Genomic DNA, 17,999 nt, shown 5'->3' on the forward strand with positions numbered 1-17,999 from the left:
GGGCTGGCCGCCTCTCTTTTGTCCAGGCGCCCTATATCCTCATTTTTGTGCTAGGTCGTGGGGTTTTCTCTTGCATTGCCCGACCTCCCCTTGGGCATCTATATATGTGAGGCCGGGGGGGTACCCACTTCTCAGTCACACATCATCTAGCATTGTACAGGTCTCATGCTCAGGTAGTCAGGGGGGCTGATCGCCCCCTCTTCCCCTACAACAGTGTTTTGTGTTCTCTCTCTCTCTCTCTCTCTCTCTCTCTCTCTCTCTCTCTCTCTCTCTCTCTCTCTCTCTCACATTTCACTTCATTTTCATTTTCACATTTTACATTCAATACTTTTTTGTACTTGTACTTCAGGCATTGTATTAGATTCACCACTTTGTATCTGATGGTCTCATAGGTCATTTTGGCCTTTTGAAGACGTTAATATATCATTTCATTTCTCTCTCTCTCTCTCTCTCTCTCTCTCTCTCTCTCTCTCTCTCTCATGCTTCCGCACACGTGCACTCTCACAAGTGCCTACTAAGTGTTTTTAAAACACAGACAGTGGGCCAGCACCTAGAGAGGCTTGGAGATCTAGCAAGGTCTGTGTCAAGTGCCGTGAGGAGTAACTTGGAGGCGAGGGAGATCGGATCTTAAGAGAGGGACCTCAAAGTACTTTGTGTGGAGCACTTCGAAGCTCAAGCTTTTGAGACGGAGAGGAGGACACAATCAACTTGGGATCGGCTTGGAGATTTTGAGGCTTGGTTCGTGCAGCCACCTTGGAGTGCAAGAGGGTACCAAATTACCAGATTTTGCAACTTCATCATGGCACCCCCACTTACTCGAGCGCCAGCGACAAATTGAACAGCAATAACTACACTCATTGGAATTTGATTATGCAACTCTCGTTCTCATAGAAAGGCTTATGGAATGTTGTCGACGGCTTGGAGCCCCGTCCCACGAGGGATTCCTGCAACAGGTACACCCGCCTTCAAGATGACGAATATCTCAAATCGTGTGTCGATTGGGATGCGGCTAATGCGAAGGCAATGTCAACCATTTCCGAATCTCTTACAAAGGACCTTTCTCTAGCTATTCAGACTTTGAAGACTGCCAACGAAATGTGGTTCAAGCTCGTAGGGATGTTTAATCAGGATTCTACGATGCGAGCAGTCACCCTTCTTGGACAGTTATTTGCCATCCACTTTCCACAAGGAAGTTCCATGCAATCATTTCTTATGAAGACTAAAGTTATTCATGATCAACTATCAGCTATGAAGAGTGCATTGATGAGTACTCAATTAGCTCCTTTGGTTCTCCCGAAGTTTCCTAAAGAGTATGAAACGGTGGCTAGAACACTTCAGCTACAAGTCACGAAGGAAAAGTTGGAGTTTGATGATCTTAGCTCTTTTCTCATTGAAAAGGAAGTCGTGTTGATAACTAAGGGCAAAATTCAGATTTCTGAGACAGATGGGGAAGCACATGGTGAAGCACCTGCTACTTCAGATTCCAAAAAGAGGACGAAGTACCGTTGTTACAATTGTGGAAAGCGCGGTCATTTGGCCAAGGATTGCAGATCCAAAGGCAAAGACAAAGATTCTACAAAGAACAAAGTTAAAAGAAAGCAACAGGATGAAAGTAGTGATAGTGACGCAAGGAAGGACAGCGGTGTGGTGGTGACTACACTGGCACGGACTCCCGCCTTCTAGTCACATGGAGATCAGTGTCACCACTAGCTTCAGCCAGAGAGAGGCTTGTGAGTGGCAGAGAGGGGCAAGCAGTGCTCCCTATAATTAATTTGGACCCTTGTGTTGGAGTTCAAGTTATCTGTGTTTGGATCCGTAGGTCGGAGTTCAATAGTGTTTTAGATGTCTAATTGGTTCCTTGCCAATTCATTGTTGTTGGTCGGATCATGGACAGGATGTGTTCCACACTTCATTATCTTGGAGTTTTATATTTTGGACGTGATATGTTCACGAATGGGGATTAATGGGACGTAGTGTGGTCTACAGTTCAAATTTTCTACAAAGGCAACCGATGCTTAAGATGGCATTATTCTCAGGTACAAAGTTGAGGGGAGCAACACCGAGGTGTATCCAGTTGGTGGCCACTTTCTGGGGTGTCCATGGTAGCTTCTTCATCGACTTGGTCTCACTATTTATGTCCACTATGAGTTGCAGAGAGGGTAGGGTGTTAGAGTTTTGGCATCTCAAGTGAACTGCCCAATGTGATCCCATTATTTAGTTTGGCTTTTAGGTATTTATTTTACTTATTTGTCAAAGTCTGGGTAGGGCAATTTATTGAGGTTGCTACATAAGCAACCCCTTGCCTCCATTGTATACACATTCAGTTATTCATTGCCAAGGTTGATTGGTTCATGAGACTCTCTCTCTCTCTCTCTCTCTCTCTCTCTCTCTCTCTCTCTCTCTCTCTCTCTCCTCCCAGTAGAGGCCAGCACATGCCCCTTGTGTGGCATGGAGCCTGAGACAGAGCTGCATTATACATGCCGCTGTCCCGTCTACAACGAGATACGAGGCCGCTTCCATTGCTTGTTCAGAGAGGGTTTTGGACCACTCTCAAGAGTCATGGGATACGAGGATCAGAGATGCCTGGGTTTGTTCTTGCTCGAGCTGCGCAAACACAGAGATAGCCTGATGAGTGGCAAGGCTAGCCAGTCTCAAAGACGGATCACAGACTTCTTCAAAGCAGACACGGGACAGCCGCAAGAGCCACTCCCACAGCAGAGCCCCCCTTTGTCTCACATCAGAGGCACACTGATCGACCGAGCGACTGAACTGGGGAAATCCAGGCGCCCACGATTGCAGAGGACTACAATGCATCGACGTAGGCTACGTCAGAAGATTCGGAGCACTCTGGCCAGGCATGCACGACGCCCGGTCAGACTACTAACCATGGAGGAGATTGATGAGATCCGCCAACGACCGATGCTAGATCTCCTGTGATTCAGCTATCCCAGCAAGCCGCCCATTTTTGCTTAGTTCACATCGACCAGTCTAGGATCCCATAGTATATATCTTTGTTTTGTACTGTTGTTATTTTGTTACTCTGACTTTGTATCAGAACTATGGCCTTTTGAAGACGTTAATATAACATTTCATTTCATCTCTCTCTCTCTCTCTCTCTCTCTCTCTCTCTCTCTCTCTCTCTCTCTCTCTCTCTCTCTCTCTCTCTCTCTCTCTTTTCCTTGATCTCTACGCTTTTGCATCATCGACTTTGACACTTGTCTCACTATCTCTCCCAACAATAATCTTCACCTCTTTCTCTCAATCTCTCTCCAAAGGTCAAGGAAAAAACCCACAAAACTAAAGTAGGACAACAACTGAGCAAGAAGCCGTGTTTATGTTAGTCTGATAACTGAATCTGTGCCACTTATGCTCCACTGCACCAAACAATACAAATGCTAGAGCACCAATCAAATTATTAGAAAAGCAATCACCTCTAAGGGCAATTTGTCGCATTTGTAAGAGTTCAAAGCCATCATTAACCTTTCAAGAAACAAAATTAACTCCTTTTTCAAATATGTGCTATAAGTATAGAGTGCAAAATAAACTGCACTAACTACTCACGAAAGTGAGTCTCAAGATTATTACATTAACTTCACTATCAGCACACTACATGTAATATTTTTCAAGAATTCTTTTAAACAAAAGAAAGGGAAGAAAACTTACATATTTGGAGACCCCAAAATCTGCCAGTTTTATTGTTCCATCCTGATCCACAAGAATGTTCGCACATTTGATATCCCTAAACCACAACAAGTGTTGCTAGATGTCATTGAGACAATATATGACATGTTATTTCTTCTCGTGAACCATGAAGCACCCAAAGAGAACAAGAAAATGTCAATCTAGTGTGTTCACCTTTAAATTTGATAGTCATATCTAAGAACTCATTCAATGCCTTATAAAACACATGCACAACCAGTAAACTAGAGTGTGCATGCTTGCTTGCCTTTTTTCCCAGTAAGAAAATCGTTCTATTACAGGGACACCCAAGGCTACACGCTCGAAGGCAAAAATACAAGATAATGTGTTTCAAACAGAAACTTGTCAACAGATATTACCAAACAAAATGTACAGGGACAGGTAATTTCCAGCTCATAATTCTCAAGAAATTGCCTTGGATACATTTCTTCTTTAAACTCTCTCTGCCGGTGATTGTTACTTGACCTTCTGTCTTGAAGCATCAGATTAAACTTCTTCCCCACAACCTCGTTGATCGATTAATTCAAGGTGAAACTACTCAGTTCAGCAATGACCCTCTCTTGCTACCCTCGCCCATGAAAATCTTCTAGAAAGCTAAAACATAACACCCAAAACGTGTCCAACCTTTCATAGTCCAGCGTCTTCCACACAAGCTCTATTTATAGGATTCAAAAGCATGCCCCACGGTATAAGTGTGCATATTAATGCTTGCCTGCACGCAACCTCATCAAAGGTAAATTATCTTCAAAGAATGATGCATAGAAACTTGTCATAACACCCTCAAAGGCTAACTTCTAATCTAGCAGCTACAGCCTCCATTAGTGCTCTCTCCACGAGTGTAAAATCATTAGAGTCTCTTCTGACTCTCCCAAGGCAGGATGATCTACTACCACCTGAATCTGCAACCATGTAAATCATACATCACAATCTTGTCCAGGAAAGTCTTCAACCACCCTCTAAATCCCTATGACACATGAGCCATCAAAGGTGAAGAAAAATGAACAACACCTGTAGGAGCTTGTAAAACCCAAACTCTTAAGATCCCATTCAAGTCACATTCCTACTCTGTTTATTCCATATTCTGAAGCTCTCCTCATCAAACTCCACTAAAAGATCCTACTTGTAAATCTTTCCACTAAAAGAAGTGAAAATAAGGACCTTTGATGTGAATGGGTCTTTTCACACACCATCAGAATAAGGCGGAGGTTCTCGATGCTATGAAGAGGAATGGATGCCATGTCCCCATAGAAGGCGCTCCCATTCCAGGGCCTGAAATCCAAAAGATTTCACTCAATGGTGCCGCATTACTATTTACAATCGACTCGTGCGAGACAGGTGTTGTGAGGATTGTCTTATCGAAAAGGTCCCTCACTCTCAAGCATGCCCAAATGCACAAAAAATGTGCCATGTGCAACAGTTTGAGTATTAGATGATTCCTTGGAATTAAGGAGTGGCATGCCTCACCACCATCAAGGCTTCCTATGGTTCGACTTGTCTTGCTGCAGTCTTGGAAATTTCTCCAATCAATGATGCCAAGTCCCCCGCTAGGCATCAGACTCTAGAGCCAGTTTTCCTGACCATGGGAATAAGATCCCTCAGGCCTCTTTCATGTAACATCAATAATCTGCCATGGTAATCAATGAAGAATAGACTGGTCCATATTTAGATAGTCGCCATAACTACTGGAATAACGTCAGGTCCTCTACTGTGATCCTCTTAATGCCTGAAGCATCTCCCGTTGCATGGTTCACAACTTCATGTGATTTTTTATCATTGTCCGTTTCCATGGCTCAAGGCTCCTCATTTAAACCTCAGGTTGTGCCTCTTCATCCAGGTCATCCAATTTTATGTCTGCTCCAATAGGAGCCAGATCTTCTTAGTATTCATCATAGCGTGCCCAATCAACATTCCCAATACAAGTTGAGAAGACCCACATTCATTTGATTTCACACCTGCATTGCTGTCACAATCTTGGTCTTCTCCGCATGATCCATCAAAGCTGTATCACTTACTATCTCTAAATCTTCACACTATCTCGGTTAGCTCATAAGTCTCCAAGATAGCTTCTACCACGACTTTCCACATGCTACAGCCAGTTCCATCCAGCTTCTGTTCCTGCAGAAAGGTACGTAGCACTCGGATCTTCTTCTCCATAGACTCCAGAAAACCTAGCATTGTGAGTCTCCGGGAGGTAACCTTGGATTGGCAGATCCAACCTCCACCTTATCAAAGATCAAACAGTACACCCCAGTTCCCTCATGAATAATAGGTCTTGAGTTAAAGACTCGCCGGGGATAGATCTTTGAGGCCTCTTGGGATTGTTCCTATGACCTTAAACTTCTCTTCCTTTTTCTCTTCTGGCTTCACGCACAGGTAGCAAGGGCTGTCCAAGGTGGTCGCAGCCGTCCAAGGCTCTGAACGCGGTACAGTGAACCCTTTGCAGAGCCAGTGAATCACCACTCTTCTAATGCCAAAAACATAGGTCCAACAGGGACACTCCTCTGCTGACACCGCAGGCCCAGCACCTCGTGTAAGTATGTCCTCTTGGAGGCCTTCACTTTTAACTGGTTTCCAAAATTAACCTCACAAATTTCCACAAAATTGATTTAAAAATTATTTCAGGATTCAGGACTGTTAATAACTTAAACAACATTTCACAGCTCAGATTCCTCAGTTGCACCTCACCATCATGAAACCAACGCACCTGACCTAAATATACCTGTGCACAAATTTCCTGCCATGTAAATAGCAGAGCCCAAGTAGAATCTGTCTTGTATATCGTCGAATAACAGGCTCTTCAAGTTTCTTGAACTCTTGATAAAGCTTGTACAAAGAACCTCCAGATATAAGCTCTAGATAAATATACAAACTATCACCCACCTGCAATGCACCAGCACCTAAAGAGTCATTACCTGAGTTGGTCTTACACAAGTCACAAATGATGTTTCAGACAGTAGTCATACCAACTCACTTCCTTTATACTGGACAATATTCGGGTGCTGCAAGCTGCTCAAGGAGGCTATCTCCTACAGTTTGACAGTAGAAAAATGCTGTAAGCTTTTTGGCTAATACAATCTTCCTGCAAGCCTGGAGATAATTATTTTGCTTCCTTAGTATAAAAACTAGAACACTATATTCTCAACCATGTTGGTAAGCAGCTCCCCCATCCCTCGTTCAATCAACAAAAAATAAAGCTGGCACCCCTGTCCATTCTAAGATACAAGCAAAGACTTTAACAGGCATAGTGCTTGTGCAAATCAACAAAAAAAAAAAAAAAAGAGGTAAATAAAGCCGCATCTTTTTATACAGAGATCTCTATTATGAAATTCCACAAAAAGGAAGAAAGAAGTGGACATATACTAGTAATCTCAGAGCAAGCAGGTCCGGCAACAGAAATTCTTGAGAATGTTGACACAGAAGCAAAAAAGCAGTTGCCAAAACAAACACTACAATCTTCATGGTAACAAGCAAACCACAAAATATTATGAAACCTTTTTTAACTGCTCTGCAGACTCTCTCGACCTGTGATCACTTTGAACAAACTCCACTTCTTTTATGGCACAAAACTCCCCCGTTTCACTGCCAAAACACACACGCTTTTAAAGATATGCAAATCAGAAAAAGAATGCATGTACACACTAGAAGAGCGTAAATACCTGTGTATCCCTTTATACACTTTACCAAATGCGCCACTTCCCAGCAAATGCCCTTTTATCCAACCCCCTGGACTCAAATTTCGAATAGCAGAGGGTGACAAAGGGGGAGAAGGCATGGTTGGTGAGCCTATAGCTTGAGAGTCGCGTGGTGAATATCCAATATTCTTAGAAGCTGCTCCATTCTGGAAAGAATATCTTGAAGTGTGGCTATACTCTCCAACTAAAAACTCATCCTCTGTTGTTGTGTCCCCGTAAAATGCCTGTTCTGGTGTCCGATGCCAGGGGTCCTTCTGGATTCTCAATTCTTGTTGGCTTTGTGCAGGCTTTAAAAACCGCTCATTTGGTTTACTAGGTTCCATGGCATACCGGGCTGCCGTACCAGAACTTCCACGCCCCTTGCCTGTAACCCTTGGAGAAGAAATAGCCGGTCCTAGAGGTGTGGAATATCGCTGAAGATTTCTGGAAGTACAGAGCACCCAAATTGGACTACATTATTCTTAAGAAAGGCGGTAGGAAGACATCACAAAATCTACCTTTAGCCATTCAGTTATATACAGCTTTTTGTTTATTGACTTCATGAGACTATAAAGGAAAGGATTCTTACAACTCTCAACCCCCTTGTTCCTATCCAAACAATTCAAAAAACCTTTAAAACAATGCACTTGACCTTTATGAAAGTACCTTGAAAGCATGTGATGAATTCATGACTCAAATACTGGCACTTGATGGCTTTATGAAGTACTAATAACTCCTAAACCATGCTCTCACATACTAGAAAATGTGAGCAAATCGTATAAAGCAAACGAAAATGAGTAAGATAAGGTGGGAAAGGTTCACAAATGTAGTGAGACAGGAGCTCAACCAGAGAGGACACGGGTGACACCAGCACAGCCTCTGCCCACCAAGATGGCCAGCTACAGAGATAAGATTCTTATGTTGACGCATGACAGCTTCGTTCAGCATCCTCCCGAGTCACTGCAAGTATCTATTCTTACCCTATAGCTTGTGGCAGCGTGTCCAAATCAGGCTCTCCTCACACCCCCTAGAGATTGAGAGGGGCCAGGATATGCACAATACTCAGAGAGGAGATACTCATATTGCATGGCGAAGTGCATGTTATAAGAATATACAAGCCCACTACCCTCTTTGACATTTGTTTGGTAAAACAAAGCTTTCCTCTAGTTGATGACTCCAAATCAAAGACTATTGTGCCACATGATACATCTTCCTTTATATGGGTCAGCATCAAGAGAGTATGCTAGACCCAGGAGTGGGGGGGACCGTATCAGGCAGACCATCCTCGCAGAGTTCTTTCGGCCTACGCAGATAAAATATCATCAAGGAGTCAGTCAAGAGCAAAGGAGATTGGAGCACATCGACGATCAAGAGCTCCTAGTTCCACTGGACTCTCACACCGACATAAAAGGAAAATCCAGGAAAACCGAGCTAGGCACCAGCAACATCTTCAAGAGAGGTAGCAAGCACGGACAGCTCACCCTGCAGAAATCATCCGAGTCTTCACAAAGGGCTCTTCCACGTATGCAATATTACACCCACCCATTGCCATAGGATGGATTGACTAGGTTCATGTTGGTATATTTTCCTAAGCATATAGACATGCATTGGATTGATTGACTAGGGTTGCATTTTCCAATTGGTATATTTTCCTAGGCATATAGACATGCATTGAGCACTATAGAGATTAGATGTCATGTAAGCTAAGGGATCATGGCCTCGTGTGAGCTGGCTCTAAAAGATTTAAAAAGGTAAAAGTAAGATGGCTAAGTGTCAATTAAAAGGAGTTGGCCAGTCGGCAGCCATCCCATGAGGGGGAGAGAGGTGGAAGAGCTCGGGGGTGTGTGTGGCCTGCTACACTTGCTCACTACTTTGAGGCTTGCTACACATGGATTCTATAGTTGGATTACCTAGAACACAGAGGGGGCACGCCTCTGTCTGGGTAACAAAGAATAGATCAACCTAAGTGGCTAGGTTTATTCCAACCAAATCTGATGTTAAAACTCCCGCAATGGCTAGATTATTTGTAGAAAATCTCTATCGATTATATGGTTTACCAACAGACGACGTGTCAGATAGAGACTGGACGTTTACCAACAATTTTTGGAGAGGGGTGTTTAGGAGGTTGGACACTAAACTGAGCATGAGCACAACTGAGCATCCTTAAAACGGATGGTCAAACTGAAAGGGTTAATCAAATCCTAGAAGATATGCTATGAGCATATGTAAGTAAACGGAAAACTAATTGGAAAGAGTAATTACCTATAGTAGAGTTTGCATATAATAGTGCCAAACACTCTTCCACAGGCTGCAGTCCATTCATGTTAATGTATGGGTTTCAACCAAGAGCTCCTTATGCAGTGGGATTGCAAAAGAAAAAGGTTCAAGCAGTTAAAGACTCTTTAAAAGATATGAGTGAAATGCTTAAACTTGCTAAAGACAATATTAAAAAGGCTCAAGATAGAGCAAGGACATTCACTGACTTACACAGAAGGCCTCTTACCTTTGAGGAAGGGGAGCAAGTGTATTTAAAAGTGCTTGAAAAGTCTGAAACCATGAAGATAGGACCATGTCCAAGACTATCGTTGAGGTATTGTGGACCTTTCACAATACTAAAGAGAGTTGGAGATATGGCTTACAAACTCGCCCAAGGCCAAATGGCTGCCCATTGAATTAAAAAGAAAGCACATAATGTGTGAAAAGGGGGGAGAAAAAGGAAGAGATGGAGCGTGAGCAGCAAGCAGCAGCGCAGAGTGGGTAAAGAAGCTCGCGCTGGCCGTTGCAAGGCTCGGACCGTGGTGAGAATGAAGTAAAAGCTGCCGAGATCCCGATGGCGCCCCTATTCGGATCCGATTTCATCTGTTTTCATTTAGCTCGACAACCCTGCCTGCCACGTCAGTCATTCACGACGCCGTGACTGCCATGGAGGGGCAAATTTTAGGGATTTTTTAGAGGGTACAGCAAGGAGGAAGGTATGGCATGCAAAAAAACAACAAGAAGTGACGAAGAGGAGGAGAGGGTATTTGAAGAAGAGGAGTTGAGAAGTTTGGTGAGGAAGAACCCGAGGCTCTCGAAGCCAAGGTGTAAGAAAGCTCGGAAGAGGAAGACTCAAGGTTCTCTCTCTCGTGGAGGAGCAAGTAGTAAGACTCTCTCTCTTGGGCATAATCAACAGGAAAGGGACGAATTTGGAAGAAACAACCAAGGCAAGATTGTGGCTGAGGAAGCTCTCGATGCAAGGAGCCGCTCTCTCTCTCTCTCTTCCGTACATGAGAAGTGTAGCGGCCAAGCAAGGGTTAACGACCGAGCAAGGGACTTGAGCAACTTAAGAAGGCGCTCTCTCTCTCTCTCTGAAATCTTAAGGAAAAGGACTCCAGCTCTCTCATCCCATAAGGAGCAAGTAAGCTCACTCTATCGAACTCGGTAAGAGAAATCACCAAGGGCATACAGAGCTTGAAGGCAATCGGAGTAAGTCGATTAGAGGAGAAAGTCAAAGCTTGTGAGCGGCAATTAAGAGCAAGAAGCTGCAGAACATTTGACAATAATTGAAGCATGAAGATTAAGGCAATGAGCAGAATTAAAGTTTGCAGAATCCAAGGGCAGTTGAAGCAGGTAAGGGACGGGCGAAAATTTCCTTCACCATCATCAGTCCGATGATTAATTAATCATCTTATTAAACCCCGGTGTCGTTAACGGCCCAGTTAATCTTGCAAAGGGAGCTTGTACTACTATTTACCAATTAATCCAAGTGTTGGTGCTGCTAACAGCCCGCCTTGGCTACCGATTACATTGTACTCAAAGCTTGACTCCATAGCCTTTTGCACCTATTGTTCTTATTCTCTCTCACACCTCTTGCCCCGCGCCTACCCGGCTCACATTTCGAACCCATATCCCCCGACAATGTTAGTAAACTCAAAAAGAAGTTGGGTCAATCTGATAATCTTATTCAAGATGATCAGGTAGTAAAACTCGTAGACACTCAATCTCTTCCACATGAAACAGAGAAAGTAGTAGACACTAGAGAAAAAAGAACTAGAAATACAATCTATAAAGAGTGTTTTGTTAAGTGGAAGGATTGTATAAAAAAGAGTTCAACATGGGAGCGAGTAAGCATTATTCAAAAAAGGTTCCCCAACTTTAGGATTATTCCTGTGAATGAAATTTTCGAGGACGAGAATTCTTAAGGGATAAGGAATGTGACGTATCCTATCGTTAGGGGCATGCACATGCTACACCGCGAGCTAAGGGGCCATGGCCTCATGTGAGCCAGCTCTAAAAGATTTAAAAAGGGAAAAGTAAGAAGGCGAAGTGTCAATTAAAAAACAGTTGGCCAGGATGGAGGTCGGCGGCCATCACGAGCCCATGAGGGGGGGGAGAGGTGGAAGAGCTCGCATGTTCGTCATATGCGGATCCAAGTTCAAACAGAGGCTTGTCATTTTCTTTACATTGCCTGCAAGATCTACTGCAGTTGTTGCAGATTATGCAGAATTGTCTTTCACACTACACTGTACAGAAACAGACACACCATGAATAGTCAGCAAAGGCCTTCTTGTCCTAGATAGGGAAAGGCAAGTGTTCATGAGTTCCAAATGTCTACACATGCACGCCCGCACTCGAGCATGCGCACGCGCACGCACACACAAAAAGAAATCTAATGCAGCCCGTCGAAACAAGTGTCCTTGAATTCAACATACACGACACACCCCAAAACACAACCCCATTAATATTTCAAGATGGGTACACATCCATTGTCCCCCAAGTATGCCCAATAGCTCAAGTCGCCTCTTTATTTAAGACATGTAGTATCAGGAGATTTTAACTTATGATACTTTCCAAGCAAATCTTTCACTAAAAAGCCTTTCAGACAACCAAGATTTCTTTCCAGAACGGAAATAGGACAATTTTGTGACAAGCACTGCCAAAAAGCACAACTTGAAAGTAGAGAGAGATCAAGGCTCTTACTCTATACTTGGTGTAGACTGTAAGGACTTATATGTCTCTCCTTCAATCACATATGTATTGCCAGTGTCTGAGTGTTCCAAAGGAAATCCATTCAAATGCCTTTCAGAGTCTTCATGTCTCTTGGGAAGCTGTCTTGGCGAGGGAAGTGGCCATAGGCTTGGTGCTTGTGTTGCAAGGACAGGCGATCTAGGAGGCGATGGAAGCGGTGAACCCAATTGGGAGTTGCTTGGGTACATAGATGACAAGTTGGACGTAGAGCGTACATTTGAAGTCAACATAGAGGCAGACTCTGAGGAATGATCAGCGGCATTACTGAGGGAGAATCTGGATTGATCAACATCCTCTGTAGTCCGCAAACCTCGAATACCAGGAGACCTCATCAACCTGGGTGGACTTCGGAATGATCTGCTCCCATCACTGGAATCCTCATGAGCATATGAGGATAAGTCATCGTCTGTATCACTATGCTTGCCGTCTTTCACGCGCTTGTGGAAGAGGGCTGAAAACCTGTGCATTTGATAGCTGCTAAATGTGATGAGGTATTTTCCCCCAGTGTTGCGTCCTTGAGGATAAAAGCCTGAGGTCTTTACTTCCAGTGTTGCGTCCCTGGCAGTAAAAACCTGTGTTCCTGATACAAAGAGAGCATGTAAAGGAGACAAAATGGCTAGCTTGTTCTTGGGCGGTGGCGCTAATCCCCTGTGAGCTGCTAGATCAAGGTGGGAGCCCTGCTCTTTAGAGCATGAGCTTCAGTGCTTGATGAGCTGCTTACAGGCGGCCTGCTTTCTTCCGCGAAGAAACCTCAGAGCTTGACGGAGGGCTGGCAGTTCCTGCAAAAGAGCCGCAATGGCTTTGTCGGCTTGAGATCCTACAGCACCAAACCTGAGAAAATGTGTATGCAAAACCAGGACTCGCTCGCTCTATTTTTCTCTGGAGATTTTCTCTCTCTACACTCTTTCTCTCTCACACACACACTCCGTGCACACGTGCGCACACGCAGGAACAAATGTCCCTGCGTCAAAAAGCCGTCACCCGGTTCTGTTGACCTTCTCTCTTATTTCTCCGTTGGAAAAGTTCAATTGTAACCATAAAGTCACAAGTCAGTGGTCACGACTCGCGAGTTCACCGTTCGTTAGCACTTGTCACTCTGTGACCGGTGTTCACCAAACTATTATGTTGAACGGTGAACGGGTGCAATGTTTTTCCTGCACGATTATATAAAATGTCCGTTAGTGAGAATTTTTAGCAAATTCTTGATCTCGGAGAGAGAGAGAGAGAGACAGGTGAGGAGGCGAATATTCCCCTGTACAGGTTATTATTTTAGAGAACCTACCAGTTTGTCTACCATTTTCACCAATATGTTGGCAATCGGCAATATTTTTAGGCACACAAGGGGGCATCGTTGGAGACTCTCTCTCTCTCTCTCTCTCTCTCTCTCTCTCTCTCTCAAATACTTGATTTTGGAGAGGGCCTCGTGTTGTCAACATTGCGAGAAGGGTAGGGGTTGTCACAGAAAGGTGTCGTGAACATTGCAAGGCATGAGAGGGGTCGCACAGCTCTCTCTCTCTCTCTCTCTCTCTCTCTCTCTCTCTCTCTCTCTCTCTCTCTCTGAATTCACGATGAGATTGTTACTCAAGCATTGTTGGAGGAAGGTATGGGAAGAGAGTTAGGTACAAAGGAGAGCCACACGCGGGGGGGGGGGGGGGGGGGGGGGGGGGGGGGGGGGGGGGGGGGGGGGGGGGGGATTTCTTCTCCTCTTCTACCTAGGTTACAATTGTCTTTCGTTCCTTCCTCTAGATTGGTAGCTCTTGTTGCATTTGTCAGAAGTTCTAGCCAAGATACATCGTCATGCACACCAATGTTTGCCTTTCAAAGCTTAGAGAATTCGTAGCTTGAGCCATGTATTACTTTAATATGGTCAAAATTTCTTTCACGTGGACACCTCTTTGGCCAAGTAGGTGGGCACAATTTTGTAGATCTCTACAATTTGAAAATTTTTAAATACAAAAGAATGTAGGGAGACTCTCTCTCTCTCTCTCTCTCTCTCTCTCTCTCTCTCTCTCTCTCTCTCGATTGATCGCAATTTTTTTGTTTGATGGCCGCAGATTGCTAATGAAACCGCTAGTTCTCTACTAGAGGAAACTGTATAGTATGTGATTACAAGCATTTAGGGATGAAAATTCTCTTTCTGTGTGTGTGTGTGTGTGTGTGTGTGTGTGTGTGTGCGTGTGTGTGTGTTTCAATAATATTAATACATAGACACCAAAGAATTTGACCAAATTCAAAAGACACTAGAAACTATGTCAGGAAAGAGGGCTGTATAATTCCATTATCATGTCAAAAAATGGTCTTATACACAAGTGGGGCAATTTAAAAAGCTTCCCTAGTAAGGATGAAGAGATACAAGTCCTGCAAATCTCCAGACCAGCAAAAATTTGATAGCTTAGAGTTGAGAAGGTAACTCTCACCTGCATCCATAGAGACAATATAACATTTAGTTAGTATTGGCACTGACTGCAAGTGATGCATAGGTATCCCACTTGTTATCGATGTCACCCAACTTTAAAATTGCTATCAATTAAAGTAAAGAGATGAAAACTTTTAACCAGTGCGATGGGAAAAAATGTTTTAGACTTATGTGTTTCACGATATCAAAGACCATACAACTCTATCAGTTTAACAATCATAAAAAACCAAGCTGTATGGGGACAAAATGTAGTTTTTTTTATAAAAAAAAATTCAGCAGGATTCCTGATATCAAAACAGATTTGTCTAACCAAAACAAACTTAGATTTAGGAATTCTAAGTGGAGCTCTTTTTAATTTTATAAGCTCTAAAAAGGAAAGGTCGGAGGCGAGCTTTGGAGGCTATCTTTGCCCCGAAGTGGACTACGTACGCCCGTCTCTCCACTTGGCGGAGTTTGGCATTTATTGCCGCAATTTTTTAGGTTCTGAAATTGTGCTCATGCGTGCCGTTAATGTATATTTTGGTGTTTCCTGTAAATATACAAGTATTAGCTCCCTAGGTAAATAATAATAACTTGAATTAGTTACTACCTTTTAGGTTTACATCATCCCATCTACGGGTCATCTTAGTCATATCCCAAAAAAAGTTGCTGCTATTAAGGTTTTAGCAGAAAGAAACTCTCAACAGCCCAATAGCTAGGTTCATTCCGGTCTTCAGAGAGCAAAAGAGATGACACAAAGGTAAATATCAATACTCTTACTAGGTGACGGCCCTGCCAGAATTATCAATTACAAGAAACATATCACAAAGTTTCAAAAAAGAGCCATAAGAAGTATAAGCCCTCTTTTAGCATGTAAAAAGAGATGACACAGTCAGCTGGTACATGTAATAAGCTTTTAGAAAAACAAGCAAAGTGTAAAAACCAGTTACAGCCAAGTGGAGTTGGCCTAAAAAACATCTGTCTGAGATTTATAAGACTTAAAATACCAAGAAGACTCAGCTCAGTCCTGGTAACATACTCCCGAGGAGATCCTACCAAGTTTCAAAGATCCCCAAAAAAAGTCAATAAATAGCAAATAAAAAGAGGGACCAGTCTGTCAAGAAACTGCAAATCAATAAAATATATTAAAAATGTGTTACAGAGCAGAGCTATTGTTAGAAAAAAAGATATTTAAAGTAATCAACCAAAGGAAAACCACTCCCAAGCTTTATTTAGGCTTTTAAACAGCAACCACCAAAGTGATGACAACTGCTAGATTTTTTTCAAAACCAGGATCGTGTTTTTTAAGCATTGATCCAGTAGATCCCAGCTCAAAAAGAAACAAAGGTATCCTCTTCCCCATCTTGGAGGTTCAAGGAAACCATAACATAAACACATAAGACCTAGTGTAACAGGTGTCAGCACTCATTATTTACAAGGGCAGCTCAGTACTGAGTAGAAACTAGTTATTACGGCAGTATATGGATGTTATCATCATCTACTAAGCAATAAGTATTTACATAACCTGATGTACGGAAGAAAAGTAAGTTCTAACCGATAACCGTTAGCCAGCAGCCAACTTATGAGCGCCATATTTGGTTATGGCAAAACATCCAAAATAAGCAAGACCCAGCCCAAAATCTAGTACAGAAAATCAATCAGCACCCAGTGAAAAAGGGCCATGAGATACCCTTTAATACAAAAAACCTGGATAACTTTTTAAGAAAATTATTCTCAGAATTTTTCCAGATCAGCATGATCAAAGTTTTCCACTATAGCAACATTCCCAAAATCTCTGGCCAGCAAAAAACAAACCAACCCAATGAGATGCTTCTACCTATTTAACCATGGATAGAAAACTATAGCCAAGATACGAAACCATCGTAGGCCACATGCTGTTGAAACATCCAGGCCTAAAGGACACAAACCAACTATATTGTGTGAAGTAAAAGAGAGACACAAAACCATTTAGACCGCTTCCAGATCCGCAAGCTATCTAGACAAAAAACCAAGAATCCGGTATCCGAATGTTGCCAAAGTTGTGTTCTTAGACACCATAGCAACCAAAAAAAACACAAAAAGCTGTACAAGAATGATGCTCAATTCAAATGCAAGTATAAGCATTCAATCAACAAAGAGACAGCCAATACCACAAAATAGCATAGTTGCATTAAGTCACAAGCCAACTATGTAGTTGCATAAGCAAAAAGTTCAAGTTAGTAACAAAACAAAAGAGACTGCAGCCATGATTAGCCACTCCATTATCCAACACATTGACCAGATTTTCATAGAGTTATACTGATGCACCTCAGCCCCAAACAGAGAAGCGGCCAAGCTCCCAACCAGAGCTCCAAAACTCAAATATTCCCAAACCCACAGTCAACCTTAGTGGAGTTCCAGCATGCCAAGTTCTATCAAAACCATCGGCTATATCAAACAAGCCATAATGCTGTCATGAGATGTAGGAAAAAAGACCATAAGAACCAGACCATAAGCCATATAAGTCCTATTAAAATAAAGAAGAGCAGCAACAACACATGAAGCTTAAAAAGCAAGGTATCCACCTCATAGTTGTATAGGTAAATTGATTGCAGAATATAACCGATACGGCTTTCCAAACAAATAAATAAAGTTCATGCCAATAGTGCAAAAGTGAATTCAGTCACAATTAGTTGCCCCCTTATGAAAAGCGGTGAAATGGCCAGACTTTCATGGAGCCATATAGATGTAGCTCAACCCCAAACAGAACCGTAACACATCTCCCAAATAGAGAACCATTCATATACCATAGGCAGACCTAGAGAAGCTCCACTAGGCCAAGTTCCACCAAAATCACCAGTCATAATATGTATGTTATATTGTTGTAATGCCACACATGGCCTATCAGAATGGAGAAAAGCAGCTACAAAACCACATGAAGCTGAACCTAAATAAAGCTCAATATAAATGCAGGCATAAGCATTCAATCAACCGAGTTCTGCGAGTATCCTTAATTCAGGCATGGTATTCACGCCAAAAGACCAAAATCCCACTACTTAGTTATAACCATAGAACATAAGTTGCTTGGCTAAGCACAAGAGCCCTTTAAAAACAGTCCGGTCTCCAAAGCAAGCAAGCCTAGACAGAAGTTCATAGAATAATCGACAAAATCTGGATATCCTTTACTAGTACAAAATAGAGACAGAACCTGGGTGATATTTTAACCTCAGAATTTTCCAGATCAGAGT

General features: G+C 42.8%; 2 protein-coding genes across 3 annotated transcripts in view; one reads left to right on the forward strand and one right to left on the reverse strand.

Moving 5' to 3' along the window:
• Positions 1–13,074, reverse strand: part of LOC147441126 (uncharacterized) — a 31,426-nt gene extending 18,352 nt beyond the window's left edge. The window contains exons 1-6 of one of the 2 annotated variants that reach the window (XM_086482846.1): positions 12,330–13,074; positions 7,356–7,814; positions 7,191–7,278; positions 6,663–6,725; positions 6,419–6,579; positions 3,664–3,739 (exon numbers count right to left, since the gene is read on the reverse strand). In XM_086482846.1, coding sequence (XP_086338972.1) covers positions 3,664–3,739; positions 6,419–6,579; positions 6,663–6,725; positions 7,191–7,278; positions 7,356–7,814; positions 12,330–12,844 — 1,362 coding nt within the window. In that variant the 5' untranslated portion in view covers positions 12,845–13,074. The remainder of the gene's footprint in view (positions 1–3,663; positions 3,740–6,418; positions 6,580–6,662; positions 6,726–7,190; positions 7,279–7,355; positions 7,815–12,329) is intronic. The other variant, XM_086482845.1, reaches the window with a different exon arrangement.
• LOC147441127 (uncharacterized) lies at positions 9,531–11,969 on the forward strand. The gene is made up of 2 exons (XM_086482847.1): positions 9,531–10,014; positions 11,227–11,969. Exons 1-2 carry the CDS (start codon positions 9,692–9,694, stop codon positions 11,549–11,551), a joined length of 648 nt encoding a protein of 215 aa, XP_086338973.1. The 5' UTR covers positions 9,531–9,691; the 3' UTR covers positions 11,552–11,969.
• Positions 13,075–17,999: the final 4,925 nt, after the last annotated feature.

Source organism: Adiantum capillus-veneris, chromosome 15, assembly GCF_014529385.1.
Source record: "Adiantum capillus-veneris isolate H3 chromosome 15, ASM1452938v2, whole genome shotgun sequence".
In the NCBI taxonomy this organism is placed as follows: domain Eukaryota; kingdom Viridiplantae; phylum Streptophyta; class Polypodiopsida; order Polypodiales; family Pteridaceae; genus Adiantum; species Adiantum capillus-veneris.

Bases quoted from the DNA above. Each gene is read 5' to 3' on its own strand.
- LOC147441127 (XM_086482847.1), top strand. From the start codon at position 9,692: ATGTTAATGTATGGGTTTCAACCAAGAGCTCCTTATGCAGTGGGATTG. The intron at 10,015-11,226 runs CGCCCAAGGCCA...ACCTCTTGCCCC, and splicing joins GGAGATATGGCTTACAAACT to GCGCCTACCCGGCTCACATT.